This window comes from Giraffa tippelskirchi, chromosome 3 (genome assembly GCF_054371585.1).
Source record: "Giraffa tippelskirchi isolate mGirTip1 chromosome 3, T2T-mGirTip1v1.2.pri, whole genome shotgun sequence".
NCBI classification, from domain to species: domain Eukaryota; kingdom Metazoa; phylum Chordata; class Mammalia; order Artiodactyla; family Giraffidae; genus Giraffa; species Giraffa tippelskirchi.
Window position 1 is genome coordinate 113,738,397 of NC_137277.1, and position 24,104 is coordinate 113,762,500.

The window sequence follows — 24,104 nt, forward strand, 5'->3', positions numbered from 1 at the left end:
AATAATGTTGTACTATAAAAATGGGTTATCAAGCAAATCTTAAATTATCTGTATGGGAAGAATGGCAAGATTGGTTATGGGTTGCTTATCAGGACTACTGGGAAGCAGCCTCTTTGTGTTCAGAAATGAATCAGGCTTGAGTCCTAGAAAATTGGGCGGATGAAGATGTGTCAATACAGGAGAGGAGTTCAGTCATTAATGCTGTATTTGACAAGGCAGCAGTTTAGTTTTTAAGTATTAGAGATGAGTTGTCTTTGGAAGAGCCAAGTAAAGACTCTTGTGTAGTCACCTCATTATATAAATAGTTAAAAAGGTAATTCATAGTTGGTGGCAATAAAAATATTAGATTCATGAGAGGTGAACTAGATTTAGAGTCAACCCAGAATAATAACTTTTTAAACTATATGCCAGGCCTGATTATGCACATGAGGAATACAGGGTAAACAGAGGGTGAGCTCTGCCCTCAGGGAACTTACAACATAGCAGAGTGAGTGGGAGAAACTTTGAAAGTACTATTCCACAAGGTACCTAAACGTTGTAGGAAAGGGGAAATAGATCATCATTAGAGATTTGAGATGGCTACATTTGCAAGGTAGCAGGAAAAACAAGAACAAGTAGGATTCCACAAAAGAGAAATTTGAATGTTATGAAAAGAACTAGATGTATGGTTTGAAATATCATTAAATTAGAACTAATGTAAATAAATGTCCATTAGTAGGAGAATTTACTTTAAATTGTGAAATATTAGATAAACATTATTAAATGAGATATCTATATGCACTGCTGTATGTAGATATCTGTGATGTATTTAGTGAAAATGGAAAGTGCAGAATGATAGTAATCTCATGTTTATAAACTAAAACATATATAAAAATGCACTCACACAAATACATATTTGTGCATATGATAGAAATTGGTCAGGAAGCCTACTCACCAGTTATTGATAGTGCTTATATTTGAAGAGTAGAATCAGGAGAATCAGAAAATAGGGCTTTCAGTGCATATATCATATATTTCAGAATTATTTTTAATTTAATGCAATGGACATGCATTTTTATCATTGAAATTCATATTGAAATAATTATAGATTCACATACAGTTGTAAGAAATTGTTCCTGTCCTACAACTCCCTGAGGTTCAGTTCTTTCTTATTTTTTCTTTTTGTCCATTTTCTCTGTTGTTCACATTGGGTAAATTCTGTTTACCTCAAGAACACTCGGAGAAGGCAATGGCACCCCACTCCAGTACTCTTGCCTGGAAAATCCCATGGACGGAGGAGCCTGGTAGGCTGCAGTCCATGGAATCGCTAAGAGTTGGACACCACTGAATGACTTCACTTTCACTTTTCACTTTCATGCATTGGAGAAGGAAATGGCAACCCACTCCAGTGTTCTTGCCTGGAGAATCCCAGGGACAGGGGAGCCTGGTGGGCTGCCATCTATGGGGTCGCACAGAGTCGGACACGACTGAAGCGACTTAGCAGTAGCAAGAACACTAATTCTATTCTCTGAAATATCCTCTCTATTATTGAGCTCATCCAATGAGTTTTAAAATTTCTATTCTTATATTTTTTGGTACTGTTATTTCCATTTGACCAATGCTGAGATTGAGCATGTGAAAACTTGACTGTAAGCTTCCTGGAAGTCAGGGTAAAGCAGGAAACAAAAATCATGCATCTTCCTTTATGAGAAGTAGAAACACAACAATACTCAATAATGTCAAAGAATTTCCTAGTCTTCTCCCGAGAGAAGGTTCTCACTATAGGAGATAGACTACAGGAGTAGTTCTCAGAATAACCAGTAAGCAATTGAATATGTGCTTCCTCAGTGACTCAGTGGTAAAGAATTCGCCTGCAATGCAGAAGACACAGGAGTCACAGTTTCGATCCTTGCTTCAGGAAGATCCCCTTGGAGGAGGAAATGGCAACCTACTCCAATATTCTTGCCTTGGAAATCCCACGGACTGAGGAACCTGGCAGGCTACAGTCCATAGGGTTGTAAAGAGTCAGACACACACGTATACTCTGAGTGCTGAATGTATTTTCTACGTATCTCTTGAGGGAAATGTTATAGTCCAAAAGAAAATCTAAATGATTACTCAGTCTCAAATTACAGCCCAGGTCACCACAATTGACAAGGAGAAACGTTATTATAGAGGGAATCAGAAGGACTTAGTAATGAGTTGGAGAAAGAGTTTAGTTCCATGGAAACTCCCAGGTCTGAGAGGAAGTAATTACATACATTGTGATGGTTTAAAAGTATGTGTAACAGTAGCTGCTAAGTCACATCCCAATAGTGGGAAAGACCCAGTTTATCTTAATTAAGACACTTCACGGCAGACCAGTTATTTGAGTCATGGGTTTCTATGGGCTTTCTGGCAAAAACTGTAGAAAAAGCGAGGTCATTGACAAGTTAGACAGCTGAATGAAATCACTATATACAATATCCAGGAAGAGTGGGAATCGCTGTTCAACAGAAACAACCTGGGGGGTCTGGACTTTGAGCAGGGGGAGATTTACAAGGGAATCATGCTGTGAGACCTGCTGGGAAAAGTGATTCCTTGAATTTGGTTTTCACTGGGTGGCCTGCCGGATGGAATGAGTGGGAAGATTTCATTGAGGGGGTCGTTAGGTTGTCGTCTAAATACACTATTTGGAAACCAAACAAGGATTGCTTCTAAGGAAGTCAGTGGTATCAAATGTAGGAGGAAATATGAAATGAGAATGAAGGGGGACACAGGTGGGTATTAGTATTGTTGGAGAGCATTTTCATCTAAGAGAATGAAAGAATGGGAGTGAAGATGTAGGAAAAGACCCAGGAGGTAGGAAAGGAGGATACAGCTAATATCCTAAGATGAAAGGATCTGTGAAAATTCACCTAGAAGGAGTATATTGTTGGAACTATTGTTGTCGATAAATGGTGTCAGGTCAAAAGGGTAACTCAAAAATGCCCAAGATACACATGAAGAAATCGTGAGGGAAAGAATAGGATCACAGGCTTCAGGAAAGGAAACTGACCATGAGAACACAGATTTCTCAAGAAGATACAAGGTAGAACATCTAGAGCTCTAACAGACTTTGAATTTGGAAAGGCAAACATCTCTGCCTCTGCTCTTAAAAGGAAAGATGAGAATATGAATGTGCAGATGGCTTGAAACCCTGATATGCATAAATTAGAATTTAATTTTTCTGTGACTTAATTTCTGTACAATGGCCCATTTCAATATGGTGATGGAAAGCTCAAGCCATTAAGACTGTCTGTCTTCCATTTTCCTGGTCCTTATTCCTCTTAGGCCACTGCTGAGGGATCCCTTGCTTCTATCAGTCTGTCAGTAGCTCTGTGATTTTTCCATGACATTCAAGGAAATCCTGGCTCCAAGTTTATGCCTGCATGGCTCAATAATCTCTCACAAATGTCCCCAGTACTGTGTGCCCACCCTCAGACATTCACTCTCTGGAGTCATGCTTCTGCCTCACCCAGGAAGTGGGGTGCACGGCTCAAGGACTCTCACACTTCTGTTCTCCTCGAGTCTGCCCCATTAGTCCTCTGTTTTTCTTGTCTAGAGGTGGAACACTGACATGGTGCAGGAGGGTATATGCTCCATTCACATGGCATTTTGCTTATATACTTGTACCTGTCTGAAGCCCTTACCGTTTCTGCAAAGGCTTTTGCTCCTGTGACCAGCCAAGAAGACTCTCTCTTTTTTGTGGGGATTAGGAGGCTTTCCCCTGGGTCATACCTCAAAGTAATGAACATAAACCATCTTATTTTCTTGAATATGTTGGGGTGGAAGGGAGATGGATTAAATTGGTTAACATTTCTAAAATATTCAAATGCCACAAATACCAAAGATGAAAAGAATGAGAGTTTATTGTGTACCTGCACTTCATCTGGTACTGAGGTACCAGGCACTTCATCCCTAACAACATTTTAAATGTAGATATTATTTTTACCCCATTCTAAAGATGAAAAAACTGAGGCTATGAGAGTTTATACAACATACAAATAAATAGTCATGTCTCTGGTGAGTGGCAGAGCCACGTCTCTCCGAAATGGACCCTTCATTCTCGCTCTGAAAGTAAAGGGCAGAATGCAGTATGAATAACATTCAGAGGAAGCCATGGTGAATATTCTTGGCTCTAGTCACCTGTAACTAACTGATGGTGGAAAGGGCCGGTGGAGTTAGAGAAAGGAAGGCCCTGATAGTGTCAGATGGAGGGAGAGGTTGAGGAGTTGATGCCTCACAAGACTGTTGAATTCTTTCCAAAGCACCATTTTAAAAGCAGAAGCAGCACCTGTGGCAGGAAACCAAAACTGATCATTGTTTCCAGATATATAGAGGGATAATAGAAGGATAATAGAGAGGTAAGTGATCATAACAACTAGCACAGGGTGATCGACAGAAGCCTTATGTTTTGGAATAAGGAACGCATCACTGAATTTGAAAGTAACATGGTACTTCATAACAAGGAAGCAAAGATGGAGGGTATAAGAAAAGATGAAGAAATTTGAAATCATGATGTTGGAGAGATCATACAATCCCATGTTACTTCCCCATATTCTTACTGCCACATCTTATCCAGTGGGTTTTAACTTCAAGTAGCAATCTAAGAATTGTTCATCGCTTGATGATCTGTAAACAAAACCATGGACTGAAGATACCAGCTCTCTTTTTCTTCTCATTATATGTAGAAAGAAAGGAAGAAGTCAAAAACAGTACAGAAAAAAGAATATGACTTTAGAGTAATTTGACATGATTTCAAATGCAGATGCAATTTCTTCTGTGTGATCATGAGTGAAGGAATAGTTATATTTGTATGACCACTTGGTTGAGAAGCTTTAAGGTTATGATCAGGTGCCTAGTGTTGGACCCTGAACATAGCAGGAGCTCTATAAATGTAAATCATTTTTCCTACACCTTTATTCATTCAACAGATATTTTTAGAGCAGTTAGTTTTATGCCACAGATAATGTATTAGCATAGGCCACCTTATACTGAAGTAATAAAGACCCCTTAATATCAGTTGCTTAAACACAACAGAAGTTTAATTCACCCACTAACTCAAAGTCTGCTGTTTATTTAGATGGCCTTATTGGGCATCTCTTCTCCATGTAGCAATCCAGATCACTTCAGTCTTTTATCCTAACTGTCTTGATATAAGACCTCTTCAAAGATCACTACAACAGAGAAAGTGCTGTCCAGAATTGCTCTTAGAAATTTCTGTCTGGAAGTGACACACATTACTTAGCTGGCAATCCATTGGTCAGAACTAGTCCTGTAGCCTCTGCTACTTCAAGGGGATGAACATGGAGTCTTCTGTGTGCCCAGAACTGAATATTGATACATACAAGGAATGTCTTCCACTAGCAAGGCACTAGGTACTTAGTAGTAAACAAAGCAGGCATCATTTAAAATCTTTTCCTCATGGACCTATCAATCCAGAATGATATGGGAAAGCTATGGCATCTGAAAAGAGCCAGGTTTCTGCCCAGGCAAGGCAAGGAACTAGATCAAAGTGATTGCATTCAATAAGTATAATGTTATGTGGGAAAACAGGAAAGGGTAACAGTTGAGTATAAGTGACAAGTATGGAGAACTTAGCAATCCTCAATAAATATTTACTGAATGAATGTTAAGAATAAGAAGAAATTTAGCTCTAAAAAAACTAAATGGGAAAGGCGACAGAGAGAGAACAGATATAGGAAGAAAAAACACATGGAAACAGTTTATGCTTTTCAAATGTTCTGAATAATATTTGGGAATAAAAGCTGTTCTTGCTATATCTGCTGCTTCCAGTAAGCCTGAAATATTCTGTGCTGGTCTCTTCTGCCATAGTTGGGCTGTGGAGGAATGCATTCCCAGCCAGACTGTTTCCTTCTTACCTAGTCAAGAATGTGGGAATTGTTGGGAGACTTGGACTCTGACTCATCTTCTAGAATGTTTTATGATGAATCAAGTTAACTTGATGGGCAGCTGTCAAATATGGAAGTGTCACAGGCAATGAGTAAATGTGCCACTATAAATACTGAAAATGCTACAGAGTTAGACAAAAACCTTGATGAATACAATTGTATGGCAGAATCTTAGAGAGAGGTGATTCCTTAAAGCTTTAAAATGATTTATATAAAAAAGATTTATTAAAGGAATGATAGAAAACAAGTAAAAAAAAAAAAGACATTTATAATATATCCCCTACACATAAACCCTATTAACATTTCAGTATAATTTACTTAGTACTCTATCACCTCCCTTTTACTTAACAGTATTTTCCATGTCAAAAAATATACTTCTGCAAAATTATTTTTCATGGCTGCATGGTATTGTATCATATGTATGTGTCAAAATATATTTCTTTATCATCCCATTAGGTTATTTACAGATCATTGCCATTATAAACAATGCTGTTAAAAAACTTACCTTGACTGAATTTCTATGCACCTCTTTATTTCAGAGAGTAACTTTTCTAATTGGAATTAGAATTGGAATTACTGTGGCAAGAGTTATGTACAATTCAAGGCTTATTATGTACATTACCAAATTGTCCTCTAAAATATTGTTGCAATTTATATTACTAGCAACAGTAGATAAGAGCAGAAGAGTGTTTAGGAATCCATAGTCTACAAATGTGGTTATAGAGAATTGACTATATTATAAAAGTGTGTTTAATCTTGACAGCTGTTCACAAAAGGAGGCCCTTAAAATATTATTTTTAAATCCTCCATCCTATATTTCATGCCTTATGCTAAAATCATAAGTATGAGAATTTCACATTAGATTTCTTAGAAAAGAATTTGAGACAGATTCACATATTCTACTAAATGGGTTCATTTATATCATGGATGCTAGGATAAGATCCATGGATAATTCATTGGATATCTGCAATGAGTTCCTCTCTTGACAGAATATATTGAGATCTGCCATTGATATATCCAGGCCTTGCTACATGGGCGTAGTTAAATATCCGTTCACATCTTTAATGATTCTCTGAATAGTAGGCAACTTCTCATTTGTCTAGAGAAGACTGAGAAAACTTTTCAGCTGAATTGACTATGTAAACTGAAAAAGACACAGATGAAAATAGTCAAGTGTCTACTTATAATATGTAATGCACTAATTTAGACATAAATAATACTTTAAAACACATATCACACATAGCATATTTTTACAAGTATTTCTCTTTTCTCAACCTTATAGTTCACGAAGCAGTTTTAGTTCAGCTCCCCTCTCCCATGCATTCTTGACATCAGAAATGTACCACCTTTTAAGCAGCAGGCATGTTTCCACCACCTGTCATCTGGAATTTAGTCTAAGTGGTTTTAGGGTACAAGATTGTGAGACTGTATGATGCCATCCCTGGAAATCTTTTCTCCAGCTTAAAAACCCACTTACTACTCATGGTCTCTGGTAACTACTTACTCTGTTACTTTTTTTTAGTGATCTTTAAAATACCTGTTTTCAATAGTACTTTGAATTATTAGGTCATGTCTCCCCAAATAATTACTAACTCTGTATTAAATTCCTTGACTTCTGTTTTTCACCAGTCCCATCAAGTCCCATCAAGACTGCTAAAACTATTGAAAATTCTCATCAATTGGTGTCCTAGGTTTAAGGCAATTTCCTTAAACTGTACTTTGTAAAAAATAAAGTGAGAGAGTGCCTGGTATTATGAGAGACTTTATAAGGACTTTAGATAAAATGCCTCTTTTTCTGAGGGATAATTATGCAGAAGAAAAATCTCACCTTACATTCATCAATATATTATAGTTTAAACAGAAAGAGAGGGGATCTATATAAATCTCTTTTGTGTTCTTATGCAAAGTGACTATTGAATATGAAAGCTTTTGTCCACCTTTAAAAAATATCTTAAGAATACAGTAGGATTGTCATGCATTTATCTTGTATAGAAACACTGAGAATATAGGTCGTGGAACCTACTTCTTTGAAAATATTCACATTGGAATTTTTTAAGAACTACAGCTTCTACCCAATTAAACATCCTTCCAATCCCAAACTGCATCTACTTTTATTTTAATACAAAACAAACAAACAAGCAGCAGAAAATATTTAGAATAGATATTCTCCTAAGGAACCATAGCCAAAATTTTTGGAACTCACAATGAAAAATTTAGAGAATCAAGTGGCTAGATTTCCTTGTAGTGTTTCTCCCTCTTTAAAATATGTTATATTGTTTCCATTCTTTTCATCTAAGTATTTCCAAGAGCATCAGAGTGAAATAACCTATGTTACAGATTAGGTGGCAGCTATTTGATTGATGTGGTTGAAGATAGCATATGGGGTATTCTTTAAACTATTTAAAATTTTGTTCTTGCCCATAGCAGTAGACTATATGAAAATTACCCCCAAAACTTCCCAATAGTACATGTATGTAATACCTGTCATCTTAAAAAGCAATGAACATTTTACCACTGCTTTCTTTATTATTTGAAGCAAATCAAACTGAGAGATATAGAGCTTAAAATAAATTGTTACAGAACTCTAATTCTATAAGATCTTACAATTCCAGGAGATTATAAATGCTGTTTTAAAATGTTAATCAGAAGATGCATTTGTTTTAATTCTTGATACTGAAAATATTGACTGAATTGTGAATTAACACATTTAGGGTTGCAGATGTCATTTTTCATGAGATTTCTTGAATGATGTAATTTTCATATTTCATATAGCAGTTTGATCAATTTACAGATTTATTTTACATAATTAGTTGGTAAATGAGAAATTCAATTGCTGATATATAACTATTCCTCTGTAATATAAAAAATAAGTTTAAATTCTGAATTATAAATAAAAAAGCAAATATTTTGAAGACATCTGGTCCACATCTGTCTGAAATAAGATAATTTAAAACAGTGTAATTAACTGCAAGAAATACTGAAATATTCATACCTTAGAATGTAAAAAATAACTCATTCCATTTTAGTGTGATTTTTTGAATTGGTGAATTTTTTTTTAATTTTAGTGTCCTTTAGCCTCTCATTCTGTCATTACAAAGAAGAATGACAAGCTAAACAAACAAAAATAATCCATGTTTTTCAAAGCTCCTACTAAATGAAAGAATTATCTTTATTACTATTCTTTTATGTGTTGACTAACCTCCACTCCTAAGTTAATACTCAGCAGACTTAGACTCAGGCCTACCCCTTTTTGATGTATTTATAATTCTCCATTCAATTATTTAAAATGAGAGATTAGTGAGAGAGTCTGTAATCTCACTCCCTAAATTGTGTGTTCCTCGTGGACACAAAGAGGAGTCTCAGTAAATGTGAGAGGGAAGTATTCAGACTTATGGAAATGAAAAGCATCTCTGGTACATTCTCATGATCAGTAGAGAATTGTTGTTTGAAGACTGATCTTTTCTTTTGTTAAAAACCTGTGTTAAGTGAGAAATTAACCATTTTAGGAGAAAGGAAAATACGCTAGCCTTTCTATGCATGCATGCTCGGTCACTTAAGTCATGTCAGATTCTGTGCGACCCTATGGACTGTAGCCTGCCAGGCTCCTCTGTCCTTGGGATTCTCCAAGGCAAGAATACTGGAATGGGTTGCCATGCCCTCCTCCAAGGGATCTTCCCAACCCAGGGATCAAACCCGTGGTGTTTTCTGCATCACAGATTCTTTACCGGTAAGCCACCCAGGAAGCCTAGACTTTCTATGTTCTAACCCCAAAATGTGAAAAACACGATAAATTTCTCCCTTAATAAAAAGCTGCAGAGCCTTAAGACTTTGATAGGACTGAATTTCGATCTATGATAGAGAAGTTAGGGGTTCCCTGGTGGTTCAGATGGTAAAGAATCTCTCTGCAATGCAAGAGACCCAGGTTCAATCCCTGGGTTGGGTAGATCCCTGGAGAAGAAGTTGGCTACCCACTCCAGTATTCTTGACTGGAGAATCCCATGGACAGAGGAGCCTGGCAAAGTTAGATTCATGAACACACACAACGATAATGCTACAGTATAAGGGTGGGGGAAGATCTCTGGCCAGAGGCTCTCCTAACAGTAGGCCAGAAGAGGAATTGAGCCTATAAGAAGTGAAAACACTTTTCCTAATACATGCCCTAAGATATGACAAGTTATATTTTGTGTTTTTATTTCCAGGGAGCATGATAAAGATCCAGAGAGTTTTTTTAAGGTATTGATGCATCTTAAGGACTTAGGATTCAATTTCCACGTATCTGTCCTTGGAGAAACCTTCACAGATGTCCCAGGTATCTCTCTTGTATTTTCTAGTGTGTATTTTTATAGATGACATGAGCTCTACAACTTAAGTATTAATTTCCATGTTTCCCTTTGTTAGAATAATCAAGATGAGCACTGTTAACCAAAAGATTATACGATGGCATTAAAGTGTGATTCAATTAAAAAAATACTTAAGTAAGCATTCTTTGATTTAAGTTGAGAACGTGAAGTCATCTCTTTTATCAAATATAGTTTATACAATGCATCTTGATGTAAATAAAATATATTGCTTTAGGCATCTTAACAGTTAAGGAAAGTGGGAATTTGTAATTGGATATACAGCCTCTCACCTCTGGGGTCACTAGTTTGAATCCTACTCTCTCTGGTAATGGCTGAAATACATTACCATCTGTTAGGTGGCCTGTGTAAAGCATTTTGGCATCAAACTTGTAAAGCGGAATAGATACATATCATAGTTGTCATTGGTCCGTGCTTTTTTAATTGAACTTGAGAAAGCAAACAGAAATCTGAAGCTGCTAGCATCAAGCCTTCTCATCCCTTATGCCATAGGGAGCTTCTTCTGAACCATTTCCTTCACCCTGAATCCTCACTGGGCATGTCTGTGTCAGTAAGATGGGAATCCCTTGACCACCATTCTAAGCTCTTAAATGTTCATATTTTTTAAGTTTTGGATATTCAGCTTTTTTTGTAAACTCCAAGTATGCATGAGTGTGTTCTCAGTTGCTAAGTCTTGTCTGACTCTTTGCGACTCCGTGGACTGTACCCCGCCATGTTCCTCTGTGCATGGAATTTCCCGGGTAGGAATACTGGAGTGAGTTGCCATTTCCTTCTCCAGGGGATCTTTCCAACTCAGGGATGGAACCTGCATCTCCTGCGTTGGCAGGCAGATTCTTTACTACTGATCCACCCGGAAAGCCCAAACCCCAAGTATGCAGACAAGAAAAGTTCAGAAATGGCCTCTATCATCATGCTCTATGACTCTTAAAGTGTTAGTCACTCAGTCGTGTCCAACTCTTTGCCATCCAGTGAACTGTAGCCCACCAGGCTCCTCCATCCATGGGATTTTCCAGGCAAGAATACTGGGGTGGGTTGCTATTTCTTTTAAGGACCATGTAAACGTTACCCTCACTTAGCCAGTACTTTGTGATTCTGGTATGATGTGAGGAAGTACACCCAGCTTGTACCTCAGTAGCCTCATCTGATATGCTCATCCTCTGCCCCCTGCACTTGTGGACACCAGCCTCTTTTTAGTTCCTCTAAGGTTCCAAGCGTCTTTGAACCTCTGGACATTTGCCTATTTGTATGTTATTCATTTGATCTCAGCTCAGGTGTATTTTCTTTCAATGTGAAGTTTTATCATGGTCTCATGGCACCCTATACTTTTACCTTATGATACTTTCCTTAGTTTCTAATCATATAATTATGTGAAATTTCTTATCTCACTGCCACACTCACACACACAGAGTAGAACATAGGTGCTGGGTAGACAAGGGTTGTGACTATCTCATTCATCACTGTTCCTCAAAGCCTAGTGCAGTGCCTGAAACAAGGCTGGAACACAGTGAATGTTTGTTGGGTAAACAGGTAAAAATACTGTGAACTTCCTGCCTTCAAACAACTTATAGTTTTCTTAAAGAAGGAACAGTTTTGCCTAAGCAGAGGCAACAGGAAGGGAAACACAGGATAATATACTTATACATGAGTACTGACACATGTGGCTTAGAGTAGACTGTTAATTGAAGGGCTAGCACTTGAATCAGAGAAGGCAATGGCACCCCACTCCAGTACTCTTTTGCCTGGAAAATCCCATGGACGGAGGAGCCTGGCAGGCTTCATTCCATGGGGTCGCTAAAAGTCGGACACGAGTCGGACACGACTGAGCGACTTCACTTTCACTTTTCCCTTTCATGCACTGGAGAAGGAAATGTCAACCCACTCCAGTATTCTTGCCTGGAGAATCCCAGGGATGGCGGAGCCTGGTGGGCTGCCGTCTATGGGGTCGCACAGAGTCAGACACGACTTAAGCGACTTAGCAGCAGCAGCAGCAGCACTTGAATAGCCAGAGGATTAGGATATCCCAAAAGGGGAAACAACATGGGAAAAGCATGGAGAAACAAATATTACAGATATTATACTGAAATGAGAGAACAATTTCAGGGATTAGTGCCATGAGACCCCTAAGCAGAATAGAAGATTCTGCATACAAAAGTTAATAAGTAAGTAATACATAGACAGGGTAGAGCCAAAGTATGGAGGATCTGCAAAGTAGGATAGGTAAAGGTAAAAAATAGGGAGCCTTGGTCTTGAACTAGAAAGAGATATGATGAAACCTATATTTTAGGAAGATTTCTGTTGCAGTGATATGTAGGCAGAATCACAGTAAGACTGCAGAGTCGTCCAAGCATGGATTCTGTGAGGTGGTTTGTTTTTGTTCAGTCGCTAAGTCATGTCTGACTGTTTGTGACCCTATGGACTGCAGCACGCCAGACTTCCCTGTCTTCTGCTATTTCCTGGAGTTTGCTCAAAATCATGTCCATTGAGTCAGTGATGTCATCCAACCATCTCATTCTCTGTCGTCCCCTTCTCCTGCCCTCAATCTTTCCCAGCATCAGGGTCTTTTCCAAAGAGTCAGCTCTTCACAACAGGTGGCCAAAGTATTGGAGCTTCCGCTTCAGCATCAGTGTGGTGGTTGGTGGCAGAAAGATTAGTGAGAGGGCTGTAGGAGAGAGAGATTCTCAAGGAAAACATGGAAAATAATTTGGTAGATGGATGGCTGTTGAGAAAGAAGGAAGAAGAAAAATCAGCTTATTTGCAAAGCTGGTGATTTCAGTCTCGTTTGTGCCAGTGTTGAGGTGTTTGTGGATGAACTGAGGAAAGAGGCTGGAGAATACCCCTAAGCAGAGGGCTTCTCAGCCAGCTTCACTGTTGGGTAATTTTAAGCCACCACTACAAAGAAGACTAGGTTTTTCCTCAAAAGCCCATGGTTCTGGAATCACAGCTCTCCCTTCCCACCCATTTAGCAATTTAGAGCAGCACCAGGGGGATTGAAAGTGGGATGGGGAGCAATTAGGGGCCTGAGAACTGAGTGCTCAGTAATTACAGGCTCAATCTCTTACTCACTTTGGCCTGGCCTCAACAAATACTTATTGAGCACCTTGGAAGAGGGATTTCACAGTGAACAGGATGCAGCCTGCACCTCAGGGAGCCCTGCCTTGGGGAGACACTTCCATATAATCAACACATACCTAGGATGCTGTGAATCACTATGGGATGCTGTGGAAGACCATAGGAAGAGTCCTGTTACCAATCACACACTTCTGTTATTCCCAGTCTCAACTGGTACTCCCTTCTGCCTTCGCCTCTGGCCCATCTGTCATGTCAAACATGAATCAGCTCTTTAAGGCTGCAGCACTTCACCTTGTGCATGGGAAGAGCGCGGGTTGTTGGCTTGATGAATGAGTCTGATGGCTTTCCAGGTTGTGCTCCTAGATGGCCACATTGCCAGTCTTTACTCCAAAGGTTTCCTAACAGGACATTTCGTGTAACTTCAGCTGTTTGTATCACTGTTCAGGCTTGACAAGCGCTAATATAGCAGTCGGTGTATTTCAGGCATTGTTCTAAGCCATTTATAAATGTTACATCTTTAACCTCTTAGCAGTCTTGTTCAGCATTACTATCTCCATTTTTCTTAGTGGGGGAAACAGGTACAGAGACATTAAGTGAGGTCACATAACTATGTAGTATTGTTAACCACTGTGTTATGCTACATTTACATTTTCTTGTTTTCTGACCGAAGTGTTTCTCTAAATATTTTTTCCCCCAACTCACCATCTAGCACTTCACACAAAGGGTTACCTGGCAGGTATAGAGGAGCCACAAAGAGTCAGACAGGACTTAGTGACTAAACAGCAACAACAAAAGCAGGTATACATTTCTTTGCCCGCTGCCTCTTCCAGGTGCTCTATTAGCATATCTAAAACCCATACTTTAACACCAACTTCTCTCTATTGAAACTATGCACTATCCTCCAGAAGAATAACTCTGGACACTGTTAACATTTGTGAGGAAGTGGCTTTCTTGTAAATAATTGCAAAAATAGTTATTATTACCCTGTTCATTGCTCCTGTTGACAGAATAGAAGCAGATATTTGCTACTTGCTTGGTTCTTTGCTGCGTTATTTCATGTAATGCTCATGATAATCCCAGTGGAGTATGTATTATTATCTCGTTTGATAGATGGAAAAACTGAGTCTTTGAAAATTTAAATCACTTTGATTATACTGTTTGTGGGTCAAGTTTTGTCTTTCACAAGCAAAACCAAGACAGGTTTAATACATGACCGCAGGGCCATTAATTACTCTTTTTTTCCTTGAGGTATGATTTACATTTAACATTGTATACATTTAACATGTACAGTGTGATAATTTGATACATTTACACATTGCAACATGATCATCAGTGTAGTTCTAGCTAAGGCCTCTCTCACATCACATAATTATCTCTTTTTTGTGATAAGAATATGTAAAATCTAGTCTTCAAGCAATTTCAAAGTATATAATACAGTGTTGTTGACTATAATGACTATGCTGTACTTTAAAAAAAATTTTTTTTATTGCATTATAATATACATACCATACAATCCACTTGCTTTACTTGCACATTTCAGTGATTTTTGGTATATTTACAGAATTGTGTAATTATCACCACACATAGAGTTTGTTTGGGGGTTTTTTTGGCCATGGGGCATGTGGGGTCTTAGTTCCCAACCAGGGATCAAACCTGCACCCCCTACAATGGAAACAGAGTCTTAAGCCCTGGACCTCCAGGGAAGTCCCCACTCTGCTATTCTTTTGATCTCCAGGACTTATTCTTACTCTACTTGAAAGTTTGTACATTAATTACTCTTTATTCAACTTCTTTCTCCTTCCCTCTCCACAGAGCTTGTAGGAAAAGGTAACATATCTCTGAGCGATGGCATTAGCGCCAATGAGTTTTACTGCCCTTTTTGATGCAGCAATCTCTTTTAAATTTCTTTTGAAAATATTAAAACCACAATAGAGCAATTTTGTAGAGTTTTCATATTGTTGTTTTCAAATTATGTTGTTGCAAGGTTTTTATCATCCTTTATTCTGAAAAGTTTGTTAGAGTAAGATTATTGATTCTAGTTCATTTATGGCTACATAGTTTATAGCTCTTTTGTATCATCCTTTCATCTTACAAAAGAGGAGCATGACCTAGGACAGTGACTATTCCAAGTGCTTAGAGCTGAACACAGTGTGTGAGACAGGCAGTAGTAGATAGTTGCAAGGTTAAGAGTAGAACGTAAGAGTCAGTCCCCTCATCCCTACTCACTTCTATATGTGTTCAATAAATGTTTTTCTGTTTTGTTTTGTTTTTAATTTTAGCTGTGCTGGGTCTTTGTTGCAGCACACAGACTTTCTCTAGTTGTGGTACACGGGAGCTTCTCTAGTTGTGGAGCACAGGCTCCAGAGCATGCGGGTTCGGTAGTTGCAGCACACCGACTTCTCTAGTTGTGGTGTTCAGGCTTAGTTGTCCCAAGGAATGTGGGATATTAGTTCCCTGACCAGGGATTGAACCCACATGCCCTGAATTGGAAAGCGGATTCTTAAGCACTGGACTGACCACCAGGGAAGCCCCTGTTTTGTATGTTTTATGCCAAGTACTAAACGAGATGTTTAGGCTGAAATGGTGAATAAAGCAAAACATCTTTTGTGATGTTTGCATCACAGAAGTAGTCCAACTCCAGTGCTTTATTTATCAGTTCCTAGAGCACTTAGGACATGCCAGGTACTGTTTGAAGCCCCTTGTGCATTGCCTTCTTTTTTTCCTTTTAATTAATTAATTTATTTTAATTGGAGGCTAATTACTTTACAATATTGTAGTGGTTTTTGCCATACATTGACATGAATCAGCCATGGGTGTACATGTGTCACCCATCCTGAACCCCCCTTCCCACCTCCCTCCCCATCCCTCAGGGCTGTCCCAGTGCACCTGCCCTGAGTTCCCTGTCTCATGCATCAAACCTGGACTGGCAATCTATTTCACGTATGGTAATATACATGTTTCAATGCTATTCTCTCAAATCATCCCACCGTTGCCTTTCCCACAGAGTCCAAAAGTCTGTTCTTTATCTCTGTGTCTCTTTTGCTGTCTCGCATATAGGGTCATTGTTACCATCTTTCTAAATTCCATGTATATGTGTTAATACACTGTATTGGTGTTTGTCTTTCTGACTTTCTTCACTCTGTATAACAGGCTCCTGTTTCATCCACCTCATTAGAACTGATTCAAATGCACAATAGCCCTGTAAATTAAGCTCTGTTGTATCATTTTACAGCTGAAAAAAGTAAGAAACAGAGAGGTTAAGTCACTTGCCTGAAATCACACATCCATCCATTTTTCAATCCACAATTCAAAACTTGTCAGTCCACCTCTCTGCCATTATCCTCTAAGTGGAAACCACAAAATCATCCCAATTTTACAGGTAAGAAAGCAGAAGGTGATAATGGTGGAAAACTCCTGGCTACACATATGAAATCATTTCCATTTTCTCTAATAATTTCTATGCAAATGGAAAGTTTAAAAACAAACAAACAACCCCCACAAAGCCTCAGATTCATTTCCTAAATATATCACTCCTTAGACATTAAAGTGAACTCCCTCTTCTTTCTGCCATCTGTCTTCATCACAAGAAAGGTGTCAAAAACAATATGAAGTGGAAAGATATTCCAAATAATACTTGGCATATATTTACTGTTCAATAAATACTATTTGAATGAATGAAGAATAAGTCTAATGTAATAGAATAATGTAGTTTACATACCATATCAGGTATATAAGAACCTTTATTGAAATGATTTCCAAACATTAGAGAATTAGTGAATAAAAATAGGGAACCCTAAGACTTAAGGAAGCTCTAAATGGTTTTATATTATATTTTCTGTTTTCATATAAATGACCTTGATTTAACCTAAATCTATTTTTCAATCTGTTCTCATATTTCAGCTCTTACATCAGTCAGAATAAGCTAAATTATGCTAAACTAACAGCCTTAAAAATCTCAATGGCTTAAAACACTTAACACTTATGTTTTTATTCATTCTATGTATTTATTGCAGGTGAGCAGTAGTCTTCTACTAGTATGGTCACTTGGGTACCTAAACTTACAGAGAGAGACCCAAGGCTTCACCATCACAAGAATTACCTGTTACTGTGCCGGGTGGAAGAGAAAGCTGGGAGGTTCTTTCATTACCAGGTTACTGCTCTGGCCTAAAAATGACATTGTGTGCGTGCGTGCTCAGCCACCAAGTTGTGTCTAACTCTTTGTGACCCCATGGACTGTAGCCTGCCAGGTTTCTCTATCCATGAAATTTCCCAGGCAAGAATACTGGAGTAGGTTGCATTTCCTTCTCCAGGGGATCTTCCCAACCCAGAAATCAAATCCAAGATTTTTGCATTGACAGGCAGGTTCTTTACCACAGAGCCACCAGGGAAGCCCAAAAGTGACAAAGGGTTCCACTCAAATCTTTGGCCAGAACTTGTTGAAGGGTACTGCCCAATACTACGGGGGCCAGGAAATGCAATCCTGCTTTGAGCCCAGAATGGGGGAGAGCAGAAATAGTTGATGCAAAGTGCTGTTGACACCATACCTCTTTAATATGCATCATGATCTATGGTGCATCATAGAGTAAAATCAAGCCTATCCAAGGTATCTGTCTTGGTCTGATATCTGGGTGAATCTTCCCTGTTGAATGAATAACTTTTAATAAATATGAAAGTACTGTTCGTAGTCTTCTTGCTGAAGACAGCCCAGCTAGTATCTGCAGGCACATCTAGCAACTGTGTCCCATTAAGCAGAGTCCATACAAAGTCGAGTGGGGCTTTGTCGGTATGGAGTTAATTATCACTTGTGGTGATGGCATTTTGAAAAGCTTATACTGTCAGTCAGGAGTGGTTTTGCCCTCCACCCCTAGGGGATATTTAGCAATGCCCAGAGACATTTTTTGGTTCTTAGAGCTGTTGCAGGGAGGATGCTACTGGCATCTAGTGGGTAGAGGCCAGGACACAGGACAGTCCCTTAAACTGCACAGGACAGTCCCCACACAAAGAATTCTCCAACCTAAAATGTCAGTAGTACCACAATTGAGAAACTGTGATTCTATGAATTCAAGTCAGGAGGTCAGGTTTCGGACTGGGTCCTATCATTTTTTAGATTAAACTCAGTTAATCTATCTGTACAGTACAAAAGAGGAGATGGGTGGGAAAGAGAAATTATAATAATAGTTATGATAATATAACCACCCACCCTATCTCACCTCCTATGAGTTATAGTGAGGATTTCAGGCACAGTAACATAATTTGGGGGAAAGTACTTTCTAAACTCTTAATACTGTCCAGTTTTTATTATAAGACTCATGTACTTCTGTTCAGAGTTTATATAGGGAGTGAGTCTTTAATGCATTTTGTATCTGAAGAGAACATTAATGATGCTGAGCCTTAAAAGTTCTTGCCATTATTTTAATTATTTTTAATCCAAAAATTGAAAGGTCATTCTGCCACATAAAGCATCCATAAGACTCCATGTTACAAATGAACCAAAGAGCCTGGAAGCTTCACAATGTAAATATTTTAGCTTTGGCCAGTTCTCATGACAAGGTCACATTATTAGCCCTTGAGATGATTGTGTGTGTGTGTGTGTGTGTATGTGTGTGTTTTAAGAAGAAGAAAAGAAGCAGCAGCAAATACTTAAGATATCAAATCAATGGAATGTGTCTGTATACTTAATAATTTCTCACAAATGATAAATCTAAACCAAATACTTTGTTCTATGAACAGCCAAAGCCTTACATCAGGATTCTTCTTTCCCTACTTTGTGGGAGGAGTTTTAGCTTTGGCTATGGGCAGTGGGGAGGCGAAAAAACTACAAGAAAAGTAACAACCTGAACTACAGTTTTGTCAGACAGAAGTCCTTCTAGTTCACCTTTAATTTGAGGTTAAGAACAGTATGTGGAAAGCTTCTGCTTAGTATCTGGCATGACAATGGTTATTACAGTGATCTTGGCATATTCCTGATCCTTTGCTCTGGAGTCAAATGTCAGATAATTATGTAACATTCCCTCCCTCCCCCCCATCTCCCTTTTCATTCAGCTCCCAGCTACGATCTCATTTTCAGCAGGGCAGCTACACTAAGGGGGAAATAATAGAAACGCAAATAACTTACATCACATTAATATAAAGGTATAAAATTTTGCTACGGGGGGACCCAGCAGAAGGAAAACTATTAATATATTGATCACTGTTGAATTGTAATATGATTATATAGGAGATGAAATAAATGTGCCAGTAAGATTAAATAAACTCGTTCTCTCTAGACTGTATGTTTCCCCAAACCTATTCCTTTTTCTTTTTTTTTAAACAAAATTTGTCACTATTCATTCCCCTGAACATAGAAGTATTAACTGAGTTCCTATTGTGGTCTGGCACCATTATGGTGAATACCAAGAAGAGAAGATATCATTGCTCTAAAATCTTAATGTCTGGGAAACAAAAACATTTTAAAAATTGCATTTTATGATACCATGTCCTTGTTTGTATTATAACATTTTCAGATAAATTTTGAATACATTATTTCATAACCCTTACAACAATCTAGTGACTAGCTAGTAAAATAAGCACTAACACCCTCTGTTTATAACTGAGAGAAATTATTTATGTTGAAATAACATGAATCTGAGGTAGATTTTCTGCAGACAGAGCCACCTTCATATGATTCTTAGAAATAGGCAGAGCCACCTTCCTACGATTCTTAGAAATAGGCATATCATTAATTCCCCAAGAATATGATTGGTGAAGTCAGTTACCAAGAATCTGATTTGAAACTGTCTCCCAGTCCTTTGCTGAAGACAGCAAAATATAATGGGAAAGTAGGGAAGATTAAAATAAATATAGACATATATGCTCCTGGGGCTTTACAGGTGGTGCTAGTGGTAAAGAACTGGCCTGCTGGTGCAAGAGACATAAGAGACAGAGGTTTAATCCTTGGGTCGGGAAATTCCCCTGGAGGAGGACATGGCAACCCACTCCCATATTCTTGCCTGGAGAATCCCATGGACAGAGTACAGTAGTTACAGTCCACAGGATCGCAAACAGTCGGACACAACTGAACCAGCTTAGCACTCTTGTACGCGTATATGCTCTTGACAGGAAAGAATAGATAGAAATGAGAGTATCTCTTAAGATAATTTATAAATGTAACAAGATTCCAGTTAAGATGCCCAAATATCACTTTATATATCTTCACAGACTACTTCTAAAATTACTAAAAAATAAAGAAATAAGCGAAAAGAATATCAAAGAAATCACTTACAAAGGAATAATGAAGGAAAACACAGCCTACCAGATTCAGAACACATATGAAGTGGTAACTTTTAAAAGAGTACTTTACAGATTCAAAAACATGAAGGTAGAGAAAGGGATAAAAATAGAGAATTCAGAAATAAACCCAGCTTGCATATAAATTTAACATCCACCACGCTTATATAACAAAATTTAATATGCTTATCCCAACTTTATAATATTTTTAAGTGAAAACAAGAAATTGAATAAAATAAATAAGTTTGTAGACTAAAACTAACAAAACAAAATATTTGGGTAAATAATTATATATTTTAAATATATGCTACAGATAAAAGATAACACAAATATTAACAGTAAAAGTATAATAACTTACTGAACTCTTATTGTGTGCCAAGCATAAGGCTCGGCCTTTTACTCATACAACTAATAAACAGCAGAGGTAGTGATAAGCTGAAGAAATAAGTGCTAAATCAAATTTGGGGAATAAAAACTATAATTCTTCTAGTAATGAAATAAGTATAAATATGAAGAATTTATGAGAGAGCAGTTACATTGACCAAAACAATAAAAGTAAAGGCGTATCCTAACATAGACTAGCCGACTAATGGGGAAATGTCTGTGTGTACGGTGAAGCCAATGCAAATTATGTTTCCTGAGCTGTATAAGTTACTATACCCTTGGTGTGACTCAGTAATTTCACATCAAAGAACATCCCATGGAAGTAATTCTCATGCCTCATCCTTGTTTCTACTGCCTCTTTCCCAGTTTTTGCCCTTATATTCTGGAGAAGAAAATGGCAACCCACTCTAGTATTCTTGCCTGGGAAATCCCATGGACAGAGGAGCCGGGCAGTCTACAGTCCATGGGGTCGCAAAGAGTTGACAAAACTTGGCCACTGAGCCACATGCATGCACGCTGTTATATTCCGGGACCTTAATTCTTCCAAAACCTTCAGATTGGTCTTCTTGCCTCTGGACACTTTGGTATTTGATTCATCCACTTACTGTTATTGGTCTTCTTTCTAAACCCAGCCTATCCAAGAAGAGAATCACAATAGTATAACAAGAATAAGAACACGTCTCATATGTTTGCTGTGGGATGAACTTAAATTTCCTGTTAATAAATGAGGTTCTTCGAACTCTGACCCCAACCTAATCCCTCAGGAGTTTGGATCTCCTGAGTACATCTGTGCACTTACCCATTTCCATGCCTTGTATTATTTATTGTTGAAATTCCTCTGCCCCTCAGCACATAGACACATGCATATCCTTTCTCTGTTTGCAAAATCCCAACTCCAGTGGTGCTTCTGCTCCTGTGTCTCCCCTTTTCCTTCCCTCCCAAGGTGCTCCCAGCACCCTTCTTCATTCCATTATTTTCTGAGCACATTTCACTGTGCACTACAGTCCGTTGCCACTCGGCTGCCCTAAAGGGCGGCGGTGTAACTGACCAGAAGACACTTTGCAGGTGAAGAGCACAACTTCTTAGACAGAAACAGCTGCCTGGGTTTCAGAGTCAGCAACACTCCCAGTTGGAGGGGCAAGCTCCCCTGCCCACCTCCCACCGATACCCCAGACAAAGGTGAAGTTCCTGTTCAATCTTCTTGAGAGGCTTTCTTTTCCTTTTTCAGGAAAAGTTTGTGAACTGTGCAGCTGCATTTCCCTCACAAATGCTCAGGAGACTCACTGTGTGTGTAAGCTAAATCGCTTCAGTTGTATCTAACTCTGTGCGATCCTGTGGACCGTAGCCCCCCAGGCTCCTCTGTCCATGAGATTCTGGAGGCAAGAATACTGGAGTGGGTGGCCATTCCCTTTGCCAGGGGATATTCCCAACCTAGGGATCGAACCTGCATCTCTTACATCTCCTGCATTGGCAGGTGGGTTCTTTACCACTAGCATCACCTGGAAAACCCCAGGAAACTCACTAGACTTACTAGACACAAGTAACTGGTAACAGCTTACTCCCATTGCTCAGCATAGCCACTGAGAATCACTTTTTCCCCTGATCACCCCCAGACATACCATTCCATCAGGCCTAAACTTTAAAACTGCTTGAACTCTAGTCCTGCGGCTTCTGTAAGTGGAATATCTATCTTTTATATGGAAACCAGAAAATCCCATACAATTCTCAAGGCAAAATCATTTATCCATCCTACCAAGGGGGAAGACCATGAAAATAACATGTCCTAGAATACAGCTCCCAAAACATGTCTCAAGAAATTGTTCTCAAAAGTTATAGCTATGAAAACATTACTCAGGAAAAATATTCTTTAATTTTCATAAACTGTCCTTAAAATTTATGAGAAATCTACACCAGAGGAGGACACAAGGAAATAGATGAGTTAATTAAATAATGAATGGGAAAAAGGCAAGACATTGATAGACCAATAGGAAATGAGAAACAGATGCTAATTTTGAAAGCTGCAAATGTACCTATGACTTGGATTGACAGATAGGAAATCTTGGAATATGGTTGCTACACGTTGCTTTGGAGTTTTATCTTTTTGAATTCCTATAGTCATATATGGTCATGATTTGGAGTGTGGTATGGTCAAAGTAAAATTTGCCTCAATAAGGGACTTTGGTGGAGAGCCTGAGTATTTTACAAATTCAAGTTTCCTGCAATGGCTATCAGAACAGGAGTCTCTGACAGGAAGCAGCACAACAGGGAGTGACTATCTGGATCCAAAGAGTGAGTTTTTGCAGATGTATCTCTCCTGCCTAAATTGTTACATTTGAAAAATGGAAACCATCACAGATACATGGTACAGTGGAATGAACACTGCCCTGGAGTTTAGAAGGCTCAGGATCTGGTTCCAGCTCTTACACTGATTAACCATGTCACCTGTTTCAGCCGTAGAGTACTTGTCCACAAAATAAAGTCATCCAAAAGAGGTTACAACTAGAAAGAATGTTAGTGATTAGGGCGCATCAACTTTTTAAATGGGTACACATCCCTGTCCCCATGGGGATTTCATGGAGTGACAGTTTTTGAAGTTTTAATTGTAAAAAGTGAGTATAATAGTTATGCTTTTTCAAAACATATTTTTATTCCTCATTCCAATATCTGTCTCCAACTTGCAACCCCAAGTCCCACCTCAGGCAGTTAAGAACCACTGATCTAGGCCAGTCACATCCTTCTAGATGACTAGAAGGGGTGACTAGAGTTGCCCTCTGCTCCATCCTTAAGCTTTTGCTAACTTCAACTTCCTAAAGATGATTTCCATGTATTTCACCTTCTCAAATCCTGCCCTTATCAAATAAGTATAAACCTCATAGGTCAGAATTTCTCAGTGTGGTTTCAACTACCTTTCTAGCCTTTCTTCAGTCCTTATCCATGAGTATCCTGGGATGTGGCCTAGTTTATTCCATGTTCCCTGAAGGTAACTCACTTTGTCACTACCTAGAGCCCTTTCCTCCTCATCTATCTGTGCAAGCTCAACCCGTCTTCCAAGACTCATCTAAACCACTTTCTCTAACCTCTAAAAGAGATATGCTGCTTCTCTTCTTTGAAGTTC

General features: G+C 38.6%; 1 protein-coding gene across 43 annotated transcripts in view; it reads left to right on the top strand.

Annotated features, from left to right (window-relative positions):
• Positions 1-24,104, top strand: part of QTMAN (queuosine-tRNA mannosyltransferase) — a 425,074-nt gene that overhangs the window by 386,532 nt on the left and 14,438 nt on the right. For 40 of the 43 annotated variants that reach the window (XM_081581735.1, XM_081581746.1, XM_081581770.1 and 37 more), the window contains one exon: positions 10,112-10,221. The exons of the other annotated variants lie outside the window; for them this stretch is intronic. In XM_081581735.1, the coding sequence (XP_081437861.1) occupies positions 10,112-10,221 (110 nt within the window). The remainder of the gene's footprint in view (positions 1-10,111; positions 10,222-24,104) is intronic. 43 annotated transcript variants of the gene reach the window in all.